Source organism: Nothoprocta perdicaria, unplaced genomic scaffold, assembly GCF_003342845.1.
Source record: "Nothoprocta perdicaria isolate Ctin4 unplaced genomic scaffold, notPer1 scaffold_49, whole genome shotgun sequence".
NCBI lineage: Eukaryota > Metazoa > Chordata > Aves > Tinamiformes > Tinamidae > Nothoprocta > Nothoprocta perdicaria.
The window spans coordinates 2,964,005-2,982,770 of record NW_020455743.1 but is presented as its reverse complement, the minus strand read 5'-3'; the positions used below and the strand labels follow the sequence as shown (position 1 = coordinate 2,982,770).

At 39.4% G+C, this 18,766-nt stretch overlaps 1 protein-coding gene across 1 annotated transcript in view; it reads left to right on the top strand.

The window, feature by feature from the left end:
* The first annotated feature begins 566 nt into the window (after positions 1-566).
* Positions 567-18,766, top strand: part of TMEM47 (transmembrane protein 47) — a 21,420-nt gene continuing 3,220 nt past the window's right edge. The window contains exons 1-2 of the mRNA XM_026047307.1: positions 567-872; positions 13,521-13,661. Coding sequence (XP_025903092.1) covers positions 647-872; positions 13,521-13,661 — 367 coding nt within the window. The 5' untranslated portion in view covers positions 567-646. The remainder of the gene's footprint in view (positions 873-13,520; positions 13,662-18,766) is intronic.

Genomic DNA, 18,766 nt, shown 5'->3' with positions numbered 1-18,766 from the left:
AATGAGTGTATTAAAAAAAAAAAAAAAAAAAAAAAAAGAAAAAGAAAAAATGAGCCTTTTTTTTGTTTCCTTTTGTTTCTTTTTCTATTTTGGCCTTGTAGGAATGACTCGCTGTCCAAGGTTTTATTCAGAGCGGGGCGCCAGGGGCAGGTGCTGCCGGTCCCCGCTTGGCGCGGCCACCCTGTCCCACCTCGGGGACCCGCGGGGGGCCGGTCCCGCCGGCAGCCGCCCGGGCGGGAGAGGCGAAAGTTGCGCGAACTTCGCGCGGGCGCCGCGTCGTGTCGCGTCGTGTCGCGTCGCCCCGCGCCGGGCGGTGCCGCCTCGCGGCCGCCGGCCCTCCCGGGCGGAGCGGAGCGGAGCGGGGCGGCCTCGCGGCGGTGCCGCCTCCCGCAGCCGGGCAGGGGCGGGTCGGAGGGAGGAGCGGGCCGGGCCGGGCCGGGCCGGGCTGGGCTGGGAGGGCGGCGGGACTAGGGGGAGCTGCTGCACCTGATCGCGGCGGCGAGGGAGGGAGGGAGGAAGGAGGGAAGAAAGGAAGGAAGGAAGGGTCGGCGCTGCTTGTGCCGCCCTTAGTCAGCGCCGGGCTGCGCCGTCGCTGCTGCGCCGGCTCCCGCGGGGCCGGCGGCAGCGCTCCGCTCCGCGCCGCCCCATGGCTTCGTCGGGCAGCGGGATGGAGGAGGTGCGCGTGTCGGTGCTGACGCCGCTGAAGCTCGTGGGGCTGGTGTGCATCTTCCTGGCGCTCTGCCTGGACCTCGGAGCCGTGCTGAGCCCCGCGTGGGTCACGGCGGAGCACCAGTACTACCTGTCCCTGTGGGAGTCGTGCCGCAAGCCCGGCGCCCTGGACAGCTGGCTCTGCGAGTCGACGCTGCACAGCGGTGAGCGACCCCCGAGCGCCGCAATCGCCCTCCGCCCGGTCCCGGCCCCGGCCCCGTCGTCGCGCCTGGCCGCAGGGGCTGCCCCCGCCCGGCTCCCCGGGGCACCCTCGGTTTGGGCTCCTGCTGCTGATTTGCTCGTTTATTCTTTTATTTGTTCCCTGGGGCTTTGTTCCCCTGTAACGAGACACTGCTAGGGGGCTCCAGGATCTCCCCGCCACCGCCCTCCTCCGAAATGACGAGCCTGATGAACTTGCTTAAGAAGTTGGGGCTCCCTCAGCAGAAATGCGTTGTTTTGCCCCAAGTGGCGGCAAAATCGGCTTTGATGCCCTCTCTGTCCCTGCTGTGGCTGCTAGCACGGCTTTCTCTCGCCGTGCTGATGTTCCCCGCCGTCTTGTGGTGCTCCTTTGCCTTGGCGCCCTGGTGTGCGGGCGCTCCTTGGCATTCATGTGGCTTTGACCGTAAATAATTTCCGAGATGGCTTTTTCGGTATTGTCTGGGCTGTGGAGAAAACTGGGGTTGAATGACATGAGCAAGCTGCCTGTTGAATATTTCTCTGTAGGTGTCCTGGTAGTGTGGGATTTGCCCCGGTTTTGGTAGGTTATTTTGTTTGCCTCGTTGCTTCCCTGCAACTTCTGGAGTCCTGAAAGAAACATTTACAAATGAAATCAGCCTTTCCACCCCAGTTCATCTTTTCCTCACACGCATGCCTTGCTAAATCATCCATTTGGATCGCTGTGCTCGCCAGCACGCGATGGTAAATTGTGCAGAGACGAGATGCTCAGATGCTCATTTTGGGCAAAGGGTTTACTCTGCCTTGTAAAGGCTTTTTTTTTTTTTTTTTTTTTTTTTTTTTTCTTCTCTCCTGGCCTCTCTGAAATCCCATTATAGGTGCTACGAAATAACAGATCTCTGCTTGAAGAGAAATTGCAGAGGTGCCTTTGCTGCTACTGTTATTTTTCTATCACTATATGGGGTAATATTTGGAGGGTTTCACTGCTGTTGGGGATTTCGCTTTAAATTGGATAATGCCAAAATGAATGGCAAAGAAATATCAGCTTCAATCAGTTACCAGGGTATCTAAACAAACTTTAGAGAGCTTGCTTTTCTTTTCTTTTCTCGGTATAAATGGAAATTTATGTAGGAATGTCAGCTTCTACGTGTCTCCGTAGCAACATGAATCCTTTGCCCCTTCTCTCTGTCTCCTGAAATAGTATCCCCTTGATTGCAAAAAGACTTTTCAGATGGCTTGCATGAGAACCTGCTTCAAATCCTCTCCTCCACCACCCTAAGCTGTCTTTGTATTCCCCCCTCCTCTTCCCACACACACACACACACACACAGGCAAAAGTGGGACATTAAGAAAAGCAGGACAGCTTACAGAGCAGCACAGAAAGCAACTAATCTCTCTCATTGCTTTGTTAATCACCTGTGTATGGAAAAGGAAAAAGATGAATGGGCGAGGATGTATAGAGAAATAAAAATGTAGCATTGCTGGTAGTGCCTGTTAGATTTGCCTTCTAGAGAGGCTTTCTTCTACCCTGTGAAAGCATTCTTGAAATCATTCCTGATTATTTAGTTTTATTCAAGTTCTCTGAATGGGCTTGCTCATTTTCTCAAGATACTTTTTCAGTCTGGTGGAGCTTGGTTTCACAAGCTGCTGCAGAAGAAGTGAATTATTGTTTCATTTGAGGTGAGCTGAATAAACCCTTCATTTTCCTCATGTTTTCCTATAATTCTGCACTCCAAGAAGACCTGAAAAATGAGAAACTGCACTGTTATTCCCACCCCTCCTTCAAGTGTGTTACAATTCCCATTGAAGTCAATGACTCCCAGTAAATTTACCAAGTTGGATGGGGCTTATATTCCAGACCATTTTGTGTGCTTGCTTAATATTTTAAGTGCAGTTTCCTACTACTTCAAGAATACAGCAAGCAGTATATTCTGGAGATAGAGGAGAGTTCCCAAAGGGCTCTTTTAGCTTGATACCAATGCAAGCAGCTTTGTAGCCAGCTGGCTGTGAAAAGCAGTGGTATACGTGGGGAAAAAGGCATTTTCACCCACAATTTTATGACATTTACTTCGTCATCTCTTGAAGGAGAGCACCTCAAGTGGCACCATCAAGGGCAAGCTCATACTGGAAGCTGCTAAAGCAAATTCAAGGTTTAATTAAAAACCTTTATTGTAATTAGATGTAGTACCCCTGACCTCTGTCGAAAGGGCAACTCAGTAGTGTAGAGCAGAAGGAAATGTGCAGAGAATGATTACCTTGGCTATAAAAGGAAATAATTCTCAATTTTCTTGAGTGTTGCTTAGAGTATGTGTTCTTGCATTCATTCATTCACCATTTTGAGGGCTCTTTCCATAGATTTCAAGCAATACTGTGCTCTCCTAATGCTTTTAAGGTTGTGCAGGTACTTCATAATATCCCTGTTCAAATATTTAGTCAGAATTATTCGTAAGTATCTCAGGAGTATGAAAGTCATTTGATTTCTTATTTTTTAGAATTTATTTGGATCACATTTTAAATTTTTACCATGTAGTCATTGGAGCTGTCAAGATACTCTTGCATATCCCTTGTATCTCTCTCTCCCCTTGATGAAACTCTGAAGTTCTCACCGGTATCAGCTTCAGGAGTTGGAAGTTTAACAAAATTGCCAATTTCATCACAATTTGTGATGAAATCATAAAATCCAATGATGCTGCTTTATAGTTCCATCAGCTGTCTTGGCATAACCTTATTTTGTGTAATCAAAGGTTATCTTGACTAAATGCACATGTTTTCTGTTTTAGATCTGTTTTATTTAAAACCCATGTGTTGAACTAAAACTTGCCGGGTTTGGAGGCTATCTTTGGAGTCTTTAAGCATATGTATATCTCTGTATCTATCTATATATATTTAGATTTTGTTTGAGGTGGATTAGATCTAATTTGTGATGATTGATTTACAGATTTGTTATAGGTAAGGAGTTATGTATGAATATGTGTACTTTGCACAATATCTGCCCAAAATGAAATGCATTTTATGAACAACTGCATGGTGTGTTGATATCTGTACTGGTATTTGTCTTATGCTTACAGAACTTAGCAAATTTGAATATATACAATAGAGTGCAGCTATAGTAGTTCGCTGCATCAAAGATGCATAAATCTTCTATGTGAAACTTATATGGTGTAACAGAATCTGATATGTCAGGTAAACAATGTGTATTTTCGCCTGAATGTGTGCATATGTTATTCATAGAGCAGGATGACTCCTTTGGGAGCGTTTCAGTTGTTGTGTAAATAGTGCATGTAAAAATACTTATGAAATATTACATACGAGTTAACCGTGTTCATTCTGTTTTATGGAGGTTATATGACTTTTGTTAGTTAAGGTATATGTTTTTATGCAATGCTTAGTCTTCTTTAAGAAAATTGTAGTCTTAAACTGTCCCTAAATTATCTCAAGGACATAAAGGCAACAGGGTCTCTGTACATATAAACTTAGTAGTGGGTAAGCCATAAAGGTAAGCTTAACTTACAGTGTAGTGCATTAAAGCAAATTAAATCTAGATTTATGCTTATAATTCTGTTCTAATTTGTTCTTAAAATGTAAAAGCATCCATAGGTTGCTCATTTGGTAGCACTTGAAAAGGTTTAACCTTAATTATATATTAGATGCAGATATTTGAATTAACATGGCTCAATAGTCTTGGATGGAATTTGCATGCTTTGGATCTAGGCAGTTCTTCCAAAGGGGAATTGCTAGCTCAAAAGCAGCTTCCTCATTAGAAGATCTGGATCATTGCTCTGAGTTGACGTTGACACATATTTGTAAAAAGCTCAGCGAGGCTGAGTTTGCTGTGGAATAACATAGGACAAATAGTGCAATTTTCTTCAATTTGAAGAAAGTATTTAAGCATAAGGAGAAACTAATAAAACGATCCTTTAGTTTTATTGTCTTACATGTTATTCTATTTAATAATCCTTCCCAATATTTTATCTGAAGGTGGATGCAAAATTAAAAGCTGTGCTACTTCAAAGTTGATATTTAAGATGCTGCACAACCTGATATAACTTTGAAGTTGGGTCTGACTTTGAATTCCTCCCTGCTTTCAGAAGGGAGGTGGACTAAACGACCTCCAGAAGTCCCTTTCAGACAGGTTTATTCTGTGATTCTCTGATGATTGTAAAGCCTGATGTTTACCTGTCTCCTTAACTATCTTCAAAATGCCCCAAGAACAATTCAGAGTTCTACCAGTGGAGAAATTGTTTCAGCTTCAGACTTCCTAAGCCATGCTGTGTGAGTAGCAGATCTGAGAAGTCTCTGTAGTATACAGAGTCTTTCGGTATGATGGAGGCTTCAGGCACCCTCCTCCAGCCAGCTGAGACACCTGATTGTAGCATCTTGATGCGTAATGCATAAGATTTGTGTCAGTTTATATGATCAGAGAAGAGCACTGCGTACTTTGTGGCTGATAAGACTCTTCTGAAAATAAAGTAAATGAAGGACTCTAACTTCGGGTTAGTAGTGGGTTATTATTGCTGCTTTTGCTCCTTGCCATTTTAAGATCAGTAGTGTATCTTGTTTAAGTCTTCTTTAAGAAAGAAATCTTGCAGCCATAAGTTCAGAGAGTTTCCTTACGTTAGGGGTAATATTAGTGGTTTAAATATTTGATGAGACTTCATATTTAGAACCAAGTAGAGAGTAACTTTGTCTGTCCTACTGATTTGCAGCCAAAGATGAACACATAAGATTTAAAAGTAACAAGCAAGAGAAGATAGAGTCTATCCAACTGAACTGCTTTATTGTTTTTCCTTATCCCAGTTCAATAACATTATAAAGGCCATCATTTTGATGGAAAGTACTCTTTGAACTATTTTAAATGGTAACTGTTTTTCACAAGGCACAGTAAAACGAGTCTTGAAAATGCAAATGATTGCTAGTTTGCTTGAAGAACATTGATAATTGTGGGAAATAATTACCTTACTATTACAACATGAAGTATACTTCTTCCTTCTTCACGTCTTCACGTTACTAAAATGTAGTAGTATAGATGGAGGAGGTCAGAAGAGGTGAGCTTTTCTTGAAGAGCTGGTATAGCGCCGCTCCTACGCTCTTCTCCCGATGACATCAGTTTAAGATTTCCAGGTTTTTATGATGTACATAGAGTTGTGGGTGTTTATGTCTTCTCTTTCTTGAATGAATGAATGTCCAATAATTAAAATGACATAGTAAAAAGCTACTCTCAGAAGAATGCCATGGAGAAAATGCTCATCTTCTGCAGTTCTGGGGATGAATTATAGATTACATGTTTTTCTGTAAACAGTGCCTGTCATAAAGTCATATGTTGGCAAAAATGATGTGCAATTCATGTTACCTCTAAATAATAAAGATCTGTATAATGGGGACACTTAATTTTTATTCAAAGAATATTACTGTGCTTTTAGAAATTCAGGAAGGTCAAGACTTGGAAAGAGAGCAGATGTTCTAAGCCTGCCAAAAGTAAATAACTATATATAAATAAGAAATGTAAACCTTGCTCTTCAGGAGAGATGTATGTCGTGGCAGATCGTCAAGCTGTTTCAAGTTGCTCATACATTTGTAAACCCCCAGGCATTAGACCATCTTACAGACTTGCAAAATCTCCTTTCTCCTTTGCACAACATCAAAAGTGGTTACTTTATTTTGTTGTTGTCATTATTGTTATTCAGCAACAAAATGTTATTTAGACTGATATCCTGCACAGACTAAGGGTGAAACTTGCTGTGCTGTTTAAGTACCTCAGAAGATCAAGCCCGTCACTCTTGGTGACATACTTAAGCAGTTGAGTATCTGAAAAAAGAGGTAGACCAGACAGACCATAAGATATGCAGACCGTATTTTATGTAACACTGCAGTAGATATACTAAAATTGAGCCCATGCCTTCTTTGTATGCTCTAGCACCATTTGGGGGCCAAATTGTCCCAGACATCCTGATGGGTAAGACACCTGAGGTATGTTTGTCACTAAACGGTGGGTAGAGAGGTGGCTGATCTCCTACCATCGTTCTCCAGGAAGTCCATATGGTTAGCGATATTTAGTGTAAAAACACTTGCTGTAGTGTTTTCTGGATTTGCACAATGGCTGCCTAATTTGTACATGTGTCTAGCAAGTAAGTTTTCAGTGTTTCCTGGGTTGAGAAGTTTAGATCCTAGAGCACCTGCTTCCTATGAGTGTCTGATCTGGCCAACTGCTAACCTGGAGCAGAGCCAGTCTCTTTCCTTCTGCTTGAAGTTATCTCATTATAGAGAGAAGTGAAGCTAGAAGGGATGCAGCTCTGTGGTTGACTGCTGAGGCTGCCTCCTGCAGAACTGGGAGAGCCCTGGGCATGGGCTGTGCTCTGTGAATGGTCAGAGTGTTTTTGTGTGTTACTGGAAAGGTACGTAGGTAGCATCAGAAACGCCGTCCAGTTAGATAAGCATCCATTTAAAGAGAGGCAAAGATTCAGGTTCCCTATTGTCTATTTGTTCATAGATCTTATAGATCTTATGTTTTTATTTACCCAGGCTGGTTTAGCAGATGAGGGAGAAAAAAAGTGAGGAAAAAAAGAGTGGTTTCTGTCTAACCTGTTGTGAAGTGTCTCTGGGGAGTAGGAGCAGAAGTTCAGGTCTGGAGCCAGAGCTGAAAAATAAATATCTTGCAGTGTCTGAGAAGTTCTCTAACCTCCCTAATGAGGGCGGCACCTGCCTTTCCTCTGTGTTTGGCCAGCTAACATCATCAAAAGTCATTAGCATTCTGTATCTCCAACCAGAGACAGGCATCCCAGTTTTGACCCATTTAGCTGTTTTTTGGATGCATTCCCGTGCCTGCTTTTGCTTTGACTACCTCTAAATGACTCTCCACTCAGTATCAGGAACGCTTAATCATCCTACAAGTTTCTTGCCCAATAAATTCAAAGTGACTGATGCCTTATGTTGAACTTCTGAATTATCTTTAGGAGGATTTTGGCATCTACCTTAAAATGCTTAAATCTCCATTTGAGTGTTGTCCAAATCTTCATGAATTAGAAGGATTTGAATACTTGAATGCAAATCCTGCCTGTGCTGTGCAAAGCCTCTTGTTTAGAGGGCTTTACAGTGTATGCTGGTATGTGTAGATGAAGACCAAATTCTAGGATAACAGCACAGTATGGTTTTGTTTTGCTTTTGAAATAAATGGGATTGCTTGTCCTTCAGTCAAAGAGCAGCTTCCTTCTACATGACTGTGATACCACGTAGTTATAGTGTGTTCAATTTCAGGTTAATGTCACCAGCAGATGAGTGCCTTGATAGAACATTTGTGTTCTGTCCTAAGGAAATCATGCACTCAGCCAAAGCTCACTGGTTCCCCCAGCAAAAATGGTTCTGGGTAGCACTTTTTAAGTGCTCAAAGAGACTTTAGGATCTACACTGATTTTCATACTTTAGAAAATCTCATTCTGAATTCATAAAATAAAAAGCAAATGCAAAAGCCAGAGTGTCTGTGTAGCAACTGGCAGTAATAACCATACAACCCAACTGACAATGAGCAGAGCAACTATTTATTGAGGTTTTTGTATGAGGCTCTGCTGTGCAAAGTTGCGGCTAAAGCAACTTAATGAAATTTGCATCCTGACAGAAAGCATCTCTTTAGTGTACAAAAAATATCCTACAGATTCTCTAACGTCTATACTTACGATGCTGGCTACACAGGAAAGTAGAAGAATAGACTGCATATCTTACGAGTTTGGGGCTTCTGTAGTTGATCTGATCTCTGTTTCATGTACCTTTCAGTCAAATAACTTATTTTTAGAATCTGCATGGAGCGGGATTCAAATAAGTGCTTACATTTAAAAAAAAAATTACTAAAGAATTATTTTGATTTAGATTAAGTTCTCTGTGGAATAATATCTAAGAACCTGATGGTGATCATAGTGCTCATTTTGCCTCTGTACTTCTGCTGAATTCAATGGAGTTTGGCCTTCCAGAGAAGTCTGAACATCTGACCATGCTGAAGAAAGAGGAACTCACACTGTTTGTGTGAGAAATGTGCACTCAGAAGATAGTCTCCCTTTTTGTTTTTATGCATTCATTAAGCTTTTTAAAGCTAGTGTTGGCTATTTGATAGCTAGGCTGATGGCTGTTTATAACCTTATAAGTAGTTCTGAATATGAAGCAATTATTAGGAATATCTTCAGCTACCTTATTTATCTTAGTTGATTGTTAAGACATTCAGTGGGTTATACTTAACTTCTTATGCGTGGGTGCCTTAACTTTCTATGCTCTACTTGACACATTCTTTCAAATTCATTATTCTTGCATTTAAATACTATATTATAATTTCTAAGAATATTTATTGTCTGAGAGCTGTTAGGTGATGGAAGGATTGCAATGAATCAGAAAAACTTGCCTTAGAGGGTGGGTTTTTTTGTTGTTTGTTTTTGTTTTTTTCCCCTCATCATTTTTTGCCTTAATGCAACAAGGCCATTCATTACTATTTTCATATAACGCTCGTGTATTTTTTTTCTTACTTTGGCCTCTATTAGGAGAGGAATTGCTGGAGAACCATTACACAAAACAAAGAAATACTTGTCCTAAGAGATTAATTCAGTTTGTCTGTGGTGTTTGAAGAAGACATCATACATAAATATTTCACATATTCCACAGTGCTGTCTCCGTTTGCTGTAGCGAGAATATTTAATCTGTCGGGAACTTGCCAAAAACCTGAAAGCTCTGACAACACCAACCATCTACATGGCACTTCTGTGTGTTCATGAATGACCTATTTATTAAAAGTATCACTTCTCTGAGAACTTTGAGATGTTTTATCCTTTCTTTTAATGACTTTTCCTGATTTTATCCTGGTATGGTTTTGTCCCCAAAATAGGGCAGATAGAGCTGTTCTTAATTAAAAATGAATATCCAGCATAATGCCGCAGGTCATTATATTTGGCGTAGAAGGCAAAAGAGTCGTACATTTCAGTGTCACATTAACACTGTGCTTTTCTATCACTAAGAAATGGGTAGGATTTCCAAAGAGCAACACAACTGAGGATAATCTTAGAAAAAGGTACCAAGTTACATATGAAACATTAACTGAAAATAGATGCTTTTGGTGTTTGGTATTATATAGGAAAATGTGTGTTAAGTACCTGGAATCAAATTACTTAAGTTACTTACTGAGTTACTTAACAATCATTTAAAAAAAAAAAAATCAATTCCAGTTGTTGAGATGGGATATAGGTGCCATCATCAAGGTAATTCTGAATATATTAAAATCATTAAAACCAAAAATAAAAGGCTAATTTATTACTTATGCTTTTTGTTGTCTTTACAGTTATATTAAAAGAACACTAATAATTTGGGTGCAACTGTGAGATAACAATGCTTTTTAAACATCTAGAACTTATATTAAGATTTGTGGCCTGTGATTTTTGCCATGGACGTTAAATGTGTAGTATAAACAAATCATAGTGATGTACCATGGAAAACAATGGTATGCATTCTTAAAGCTTCAAGAAAACCCAACTGGTTTGAACCCAGGAGACTAATAATGGTCCATAGGGTCCCATTTTGCTCGTATTCATGGACATTTCTACCTCTACAGACTCGATCACTCTTACTGAACTGCCTGGTTTCCTGAGCTGTGTGCAGTAACTCATTTGCTAGACTGTTGCTTGCCTAGAAATAGTGCAGGCATATTTTGGATGCCTCAAGGCAGGCGTATGGAGTTTATGTTCTGCGTACCAGCAACACTGTACAGCACCCATGGCACAGACCAGAACCTGCTGTTCCCATCCTGCTGCTGCGTGTTTTAAATCACTTCTGGGTAGTTCAAAGAACTGCAGATTTCTGCTGTAGGAAAGAGTATTTTCTACATGTGTTGTATTGATCTAACTTGGCAAAATGTTCTTCCTTTAGAAGCAGTGATTCAGTTTTCTTTGGCGGCTTCTTTTCTCTTATGTAAAATTTATCCACTTCTCTGGATTTTACTTGAAGTATGTTGTGTTAAGTAGAAAGCCCGTGCAAATTTTGCTTACCTAATCCAGCATAAGCTTTATTTTTTATTAGTTTTTGGAAGTGAAAGTTGACCTTTTATTTATTTATTTTTCTAAGAAAACAAGCAACTTTGAGATATATTTTCCGTGGTAGTCGATAGGGGGAAATTCACTCCAGTGTCATTTGTGTGGTAATATCTGAGACGACATGACCTGACTTTTGTCCTGTTCTCTAAACAGAATACCTCATTGTTTCAAGGGGCAGCTCAGCAGGTGCTTTTGTGCGTTCCTGTAAATGGAGCCTGGGCAAATGGAGCCTGGGCAATACAGAGGCAATTCCAGACATTTCATCTCCAAACAGTGTTAAATACCTGGTTGTCAACTAGTAGAGAGAAAGGTTAAGAACTTCAGTTTTGTCTTACTGTCAATGTCACTGAGCAGATTCTTTTATCCTAGTAACTAATTTTTTTTAGATAAGTCCTTTTTCAGTTAGGAACCTAGATGTCTTCCAGCACAGATTTGTGCTTTTACTTCCCACATCAATGTTGTAGTAAGATTGTATAACTCTTTAACTTTTCCAAAACCGTAGATATCTCTTTCCGGGTAACTAAACTGTATTGTGACTCCACAATTGTATGTGTGTGACTGATCTTGCCATATGATTTTAGAAAGCAATAGCATAATTAACTTGTTTTGATTTACTTGATACTCCAGTGTTGCACAAGTTTATTTTCCATTAGACTTCTGCTTCTGATCAATCTAAAGATAACATGTAAAATTCTATTATTTGTAGTAGCTTTCAAAAATCTTACTTTGAGTTTTCCTGTATGTCATTTTTATGCATTTTATCACTTTTGTATGGCTTTTAATTTGGGGGTGAGGTGGATTTATTTTAGTCTTTGTAGTTTTCAAGTACAGAGTTTACTTTTATGTTGTTCCAAAATGGTAGAGTGACCATCCATTTCGTTTATATATTTCTGTATTTTATACTTAAAATGCACTTATGGTACTGAAAGAATGCTTTCTAAATCTTAAGCATACTAACCAATTCATGTTTTTTTGAAATGTCTTATCAGCATTAAAGAAAAACTCCTCATATCTTATTTAGGAATTTAAATTTTATTTCCATTCCACTAACAGTAAAACAGAGGAGGACACAGCAAACTGGCTTTTAAATTGCAGGCTGAGAGTAAGAGAAACTGATCTCAGTCTTTCTCTTGGTCCTACAAAAAAACAAGGAGTAAAAGAAATTGAAAGACTGAGTCCTTAATAAATAAATAATTACCTGAAATAACATAGTTAATTTTTAAGAGGATTGGAAATAATTAGGTGTGCTTTTCATATCTTTCATCCTTTTTCCTGTAATATAGACAGGCTTTTTGGTGATCCTAGCTGTAGCCCTCCCACTCTCACACTCCCCACAGCTACAGTGTAGGTTTCATGAACAGATAAAGTCACTGTTGAAACTGGATGTACTATTTTTAAAACACTGAATTTTACTCTTAAAAAAAAAGTTGTTTTTTATTTTTGTTTCTTATTTTATTGGTATTAAGTTTTTAAAATTTATTTTGAAAATAATTGCCATATGCCATTTGGCCATTTCATTTTGAATAATATAGGAGTGCTAGTATATTTAAAGTAGTGAGATAAGCATGGCTCTTTTTCCCACAGGCTGATTTCAGATATTCTTTCTTGAACTCTTAAATAAGTGATCCAATTCTTTTTTTCTTGCCATCTGCTATGGCAAAGGGACAAGTTCTAAACTTTGCTTTTGTGAAGAGGGTCACCACAAAGCCAGTGAGAGTTTTCTGAAATCACGCAGAAGCCTTAATGTTAGAACTGAAATACATAGACCCATAATGCCCATCTGTTGCCATTTCTTGCATTTGATTTAAGACTGCAAGAATGTTGTTTGCAACATCTGTTACAAATAAAAATAATAAATAATAGTAAAAATAATTAACGGAAATGCTGGGCCAAAGACAAAAGTTGTCGAGGTAAAAAAGAACAATTACTTTTTAGGATAACTGATATTTTAAAATGGATTTTGGATTTGACTCAGGCTGCACATAACAGTTGTAAGTAACCTTAATGAGGGCTTAAATTCTGCACTTCTGCTTTTTCCCCCCCCCCCCCTCCTTGAAAATGTTCTTTTTCTTGGAGAAATTCCTTTATTTACCTTACTTTTGTCATTTTTATTGTATGGCCTTGGTACTTCCCACATGACGTGTGTATGTGATAACTTTCACGTGTTTCTCTTCTTAAACTATCCCAACCAACACTAGCTGAAAGTTGGATTTTGCCCTGCACTAGGGGAAAGTTCTGAGTACTTGGAGTCAGCCTGACCCAGCCTTGATTTCTCATCCTAAATTGGACAGAAGTAAAATAGCAAATTATTCTGTCTTTTTAGAGCAAAAATCCCAATGAGACCAACTAAGCCTTGAAAAAGTGGGAGTTGCAGCACTCGGCTCTTAACGTGCCTCTGTTGTGTAAAGGTGTTTCGCTAATTAGGAAACACAGAAACAAACCCCACTTATTTATTTACCTCATCCATGATGCAGGCTCCATTTTCTCTGTGTTTCCTTGCCTTATGTCAGGCCTGTTGGCTTGTTTTACTGCAATTGTATTACTGATTTTCTGTCCGTCTCTCTTCCTGCCTCTGTTCCCCAGACTGGCAGATCGCGACTCTTGCTCTGCTGCTGGGCGGCGCTGCCATCATCCTCATCGCTTTCCTCGTGGGCTTGATCTCCATCTGCGTGGGCTCTCGGCGGCGCTTCTATAGACCAGTCGCGGTCATGCTCTTTGCTGCAGGTAAGCAGATTGCCAGCACGAGTATGAAAATTTCATGAGAGCAGCTTCACTTCTGCTCAGAAGGAAGATGTGCCTTGATCTGCATATTAATTCGAAGGTGTTTGGTTTAACTCTATCTTAAGTCCTAGGAGGCATTTGCCAGAATAATTTTGCAGTGCGTTTATCATTTTGGCAGCTACACTATTACAGTTCCTAAATGTAATGCAAACAAATAGTTGTTTTCTGTTTTGTGAAGTACGTACAGCAGGGAGAACCACAGCAGATAAATCTGTAGGTACTATTTTTAGAATCTGTGACTTTGTGCTGCTTGGTGTTCCCATTCTTTATGCAAAGCGCTTTCTGATACTTGGATATTCTTCATCTTAAAATTTTAAAACAGGAAAATTAATGCTGGAATGTGAACCCTTGAAGCCCTGTGTGTGAAAATAAATAGGATTATATCGGAAGGTGTTTGTATGTGCCCCTGTGCCACTGGAGGAATTAATTTCATTGTGTCAGCTTAGTTCTTGGTTATTAATTTAGCAGCTGTCACACTGGAGTCCCTGTTTGGTTTTAAAGGTATCAAAATGTAACGCTTTATATAGACTAACACAAAACCTTCAGGGAACTCTGTGAATCTGAAATATCCAGAAGCCTGGTCTTGTGAGGTATAATTACAATATCAAATCATCTCCTTTTGTACATCCTGGTGTTTGGGGGCTTAGTCAGCACAGGATGTTTCTCTTTCTCCTGAGATTGACTTGAGTATGTTTTGCCTTTAGCCTGTCAGTCATATCTATGTTGGAACCAGTAGCTTAAGCCCCTTCTGATAGCTCGTCATGAAGAGAATGACAGAATCTAGTCTTTTGGATGGATTAAAAAAGCCACTTACAAGGATATGAAAAGAATAAGAATTCAGAATTTGAAGGGTATTTGGAAAAGAAACAAAGCTTGGGAAAGTCTCCTGCTGCCCCCTACTGATTATGTTATTTTGATTGAACAGCAGTTTTCAAGAAATATTAGTAGATACTATTTAATTTGGTTTTAGAAAGTGAATACATTCTACGATTAAACAGAAATGGATCTTTTTTATCTAGGTGTCACACAGCTAAATTGGGTTAAATAAATAAAGGTAGTGGTGATATTATTTTAAAGTTTAATATTAATTCCAGAATTATAAAGTATGCCACGCAATTAACTTTGTAGGAAATGGGATTATTGAATTTCTGTACTGATTTCTTACTTGGTTTTAGACTCAATTTCTCATAACATTGTGTAGTAGTTTAGTAGTGCTCAGACATATACTGCTTTATCTTCTTATATCGCTTGATTAGCACACCATAGTTAGGTTTGTATTTAAAAAAAGAAAAAAAAAAAAAAGCTTTTTTTCCAAATCCTACTGGTGCCATTCAAAAAAAGTGGGCTTAATCTATTCTGCTGCGTGTACAATTAGTTCCAGTTACTACTTTCCTGCATTAAAAAGAAAAATATATTAGTAGCTGTAGTTCACAGATGATGTTTGTTTCTTTCCTTTACTTGTGTGTATCTGTGTGTATTTCAATAGTGAGACCTGAAACATGTTAGAGGGAGAGAGATGCTGAAGCAAAAAAGGCCTGTTCCCTTCCTTATCATTATTTGGGAAGTCTGAGGAAATCCTTTGGAGATTTAATGCTGATGTTGTCAGTGTAACTGCCTACAAATTTTTATCCCTGATTTCAGCTATTGCTAGAGGTGAATATGGACTGGCGTGTTTCAAAAAATATGGAAGGAATCCTCTCCTGAAGAGGGGAATGTCAAGGTTGTAGGACAGTGATGTCTGTGCCTTAGAATGGGTCTATAAATTCAAACCTTCACCTATGGATTTCACAGAAGGTTTTCAAGGTTAGAAAACACCTGTTCTGTTAATCTGCTGACATCACAAAATATGGATGCCTAGAGACATTAACAGTCTGGATGAGTGTAAGGTTACAGTGTAGGAGAAAGAAAAAAATGGAAAAGGGGTTTCCAGGCACTTGAGAGTCAGAACATTTGGCTTCAGGTATTTCTGTCCTTTTTTTTTTTTTTTTTTTAACCACCCTCCTCTGTCTGTACTTCAGGCTTCATTTAGGAAATCTGTATGTGGATGAGAAGGAAGGAAGAAGAATGGTTAGGGCTGGAAGAGATGAGAAAGGAAAGGGACAAAAAAGAGTAATTCAGCTGAGGTACTGAGAATAAGCCAGCAACTGATTGACAGGTATGAGTGTGTATAAATACATACTATCAACTCTGTGTAAAAGGATTACCTCCTGAGTTCTGTGCTATTAAATATTTCCATAATGACATGGTAGAATAAAAAGTGCACTTGCTAAATTTGCAGTTACAATGAAATTAGAAAGAATCCCACGATACACTGGGGGATGGAATCGAATTCTGAGACTGAAGTCTGAAAGAAAGCAGGATATCCTTCAATGGGAGGTAGTCAGGAAGGCAAGAACTGTAGCATCAAAGAAATTCCATCTAGTCCATCTCCTTTCTGAAGCAGGGACTATCACTAAATCAAGTCACTTGCAGCTTTATCTAAAGGAGCCTTGAAAAAATCCAGTGATGAAGAATCAACAGTCTCAGAGCATACTGTCCCAGTGCTATGCTGACCTCGCAATGACTTTTTTTTTCCTTCCAATGTCCTTAATTTCCAAGATTGATATGCAACCATTGCCCCAAAATACCTTAGATTGTCTGACACTAACAAGAAGAGTTTACTTCCTTACAGCTGCACTTGGAGGTAGCTGTAGGTTGCCCTGATGTTGCCTCTCAGCCTTCCTTACAGAAGACTAAATAAACATAGCTGCCTCATTCTGTTCTTACGGATCATGTGCTCCAGGCTTCTGATTATCGTGGCAGCTCTTGGACCTGTGTGCTTGGACTCCAAGAGGATGTGCTCTATCCTCTGTCTGGGGATTGAGATGAGGCTGGCCTACCTGTAGTTCTGTGGATTTTTCACTTCTAGCCTTTTTAAAGCCAGACCCAACATTAACCTCCTTTAATCAGCAGGGATATCTCCTAATCACTATGATATTTGTAGCTAATAGAGTCACAAAGGCCATCTTTTTCATCACCTTTGTGTGAATCCCATCTGCCCCATGTGTAGGAATATGACTCTAAGGCATTTCTTATTTCTTGTTTCCATGGATTAGTATTTTAAAAATCAGCCTGGACACCCTTCTTCTCTGTGCTTCCCAATCAACTTCACAGGCCTTATTAAGTACAAACACTTGCCTAGATAGCAGTTCTACAGAAAACCGTGTGGAGATGAGTCAGAATTTCTGCATGAATCAACATTGTGGTGAAGAAATCCTGCTCAGTTCAGTACTGATATGTCTTAACTGCAAAACTGTATGCTAACATGAACACTGTGCTTGAAGGTGGATGTGACCCAAGTGGAGACACTTTACTGGAGAGCATCAAGAATGGTCAGAAAAATGTAACCCAAGTAGAAAGTTAACGAAAAGAGAGGACAGCCAAGACACATGCCAACAGCCTTCAAGTGAATATGCTAAAGAGAAGAAAATAACTAGTTACTTATTTCCAAATCTGCCCTTAAGAGAAAATTTAGCTTAGATTTCTTTCTTAGAATATTTTTTTTTCTAATTTTATATTTTTAAAATAAAATTTGGAGGGTTTTTCTATGAATAAGAATAGGGTAGCAGTTGAAAAGACTTTTCAGATAGTTGGTAGTCTTTCATAGGGGAGATACTTGAAAGGAGATAAACCTACATGAGGAATAACATTAAGTGCAGCTGAATTTGTCTTAGGGAAGGGAGTCGACCATCTGATACTTAGAAGTCTTTTCTAGCCAAAGCAGTGGGTTTCAGTAGTATACTACTGTATTTCTCAACAACTTCTCTACAGATTGTTTTCTATTTATAATCTGTTTTGCATCTGTGTTAATCTTTGAAATTGCAACATTTATCAATTATTAATGAAGTGTGCTAAGTAGAACAGAAGGAATGATGCAGAGAACAGAAATACATAACTTACTAGCCAGCTCCTCTGTCTTCAGATAGACCAAATAAAAAGAAGCATTTTAAGGGGTAAATACAGCACACAGCTATGTTAAAAGACAGCAAGACTTTTACAATAAAACATTTGAGTGGCGGATGGGAAAGGTGACTTAAAATTACCTTCTCTCTGTTTTAAAGTTTGATTTGATTTTTGCATGCTTGATATGGTAAGTACATATGATTGTATGTGTTTTATGTAAATGGCGTAACACCTATGAAATTTAGTCATAAAAGTAGGCTTAAACTTGGAGTGAACAGTGTGGTTTGAGATGACTAGTCAGTCCTTTTTTTTTTTTCTTTTTTATTCAGTAGCAGTTTAAGTAGAGCTTTTTTTCAGATTTATTCTTTTTCCTACAAAAAAGAAAAATACTATTTCTGTAGAAAGGCAGTGTATACATACTCATTAACAGGTTGACATAGCATGGAATCACTTTAAATTCACTGGAAGCAGTTCATTTCAGCAAGCATTTGTTTTAATATCTCTTTAGCTCATCCTCATCACTTTTCATAACTTCAGCAGCTGTTGCCTCTAGCTTACACACTGGTGCTTCTCCATTTTACAAGGAGCAGCAAGAGCAGGAGACAAAAATAGTACAAAGTGACAGCAATGTTATGCGGGGTAGTTGTTTCAGCTACAGGTCAGTTCATACTAGCACTTTGAATTTTTCCATAGCATAGCCGGACCACTGGGAAAGCTCAGTATAATAGTATCTAGACAGTATCTGTTGTAGGCTTTGCTCCTTTACCCATAGGTTCCCCTTCCAACAAAATCAGTTGACTTTTTGTATTTTTTTCCTTCTTTTGCAACTCCAATCCATAGTTTAAAATACAGTTCACTTTGGATATTACACTGAGGGAAGGTGAAGAGCTTCCTCGGTTGGAAATCAACACCCTCTCACCTTCCTTCTCACCTATTTTTGTATAGACTGAACAGAGGTGCTGCAGCCTTAGTTCAGGAGGCCACTAGAAATTTGTTTATCTACATCTTGAAATTCTCATCGACTTTGGATGGTCTTAAAGATGTGTTTCCAAGCTGAATATATGTTCTGGTGTGGGTTATTGTGTGTGTGCATGTTTTTCTTTTTT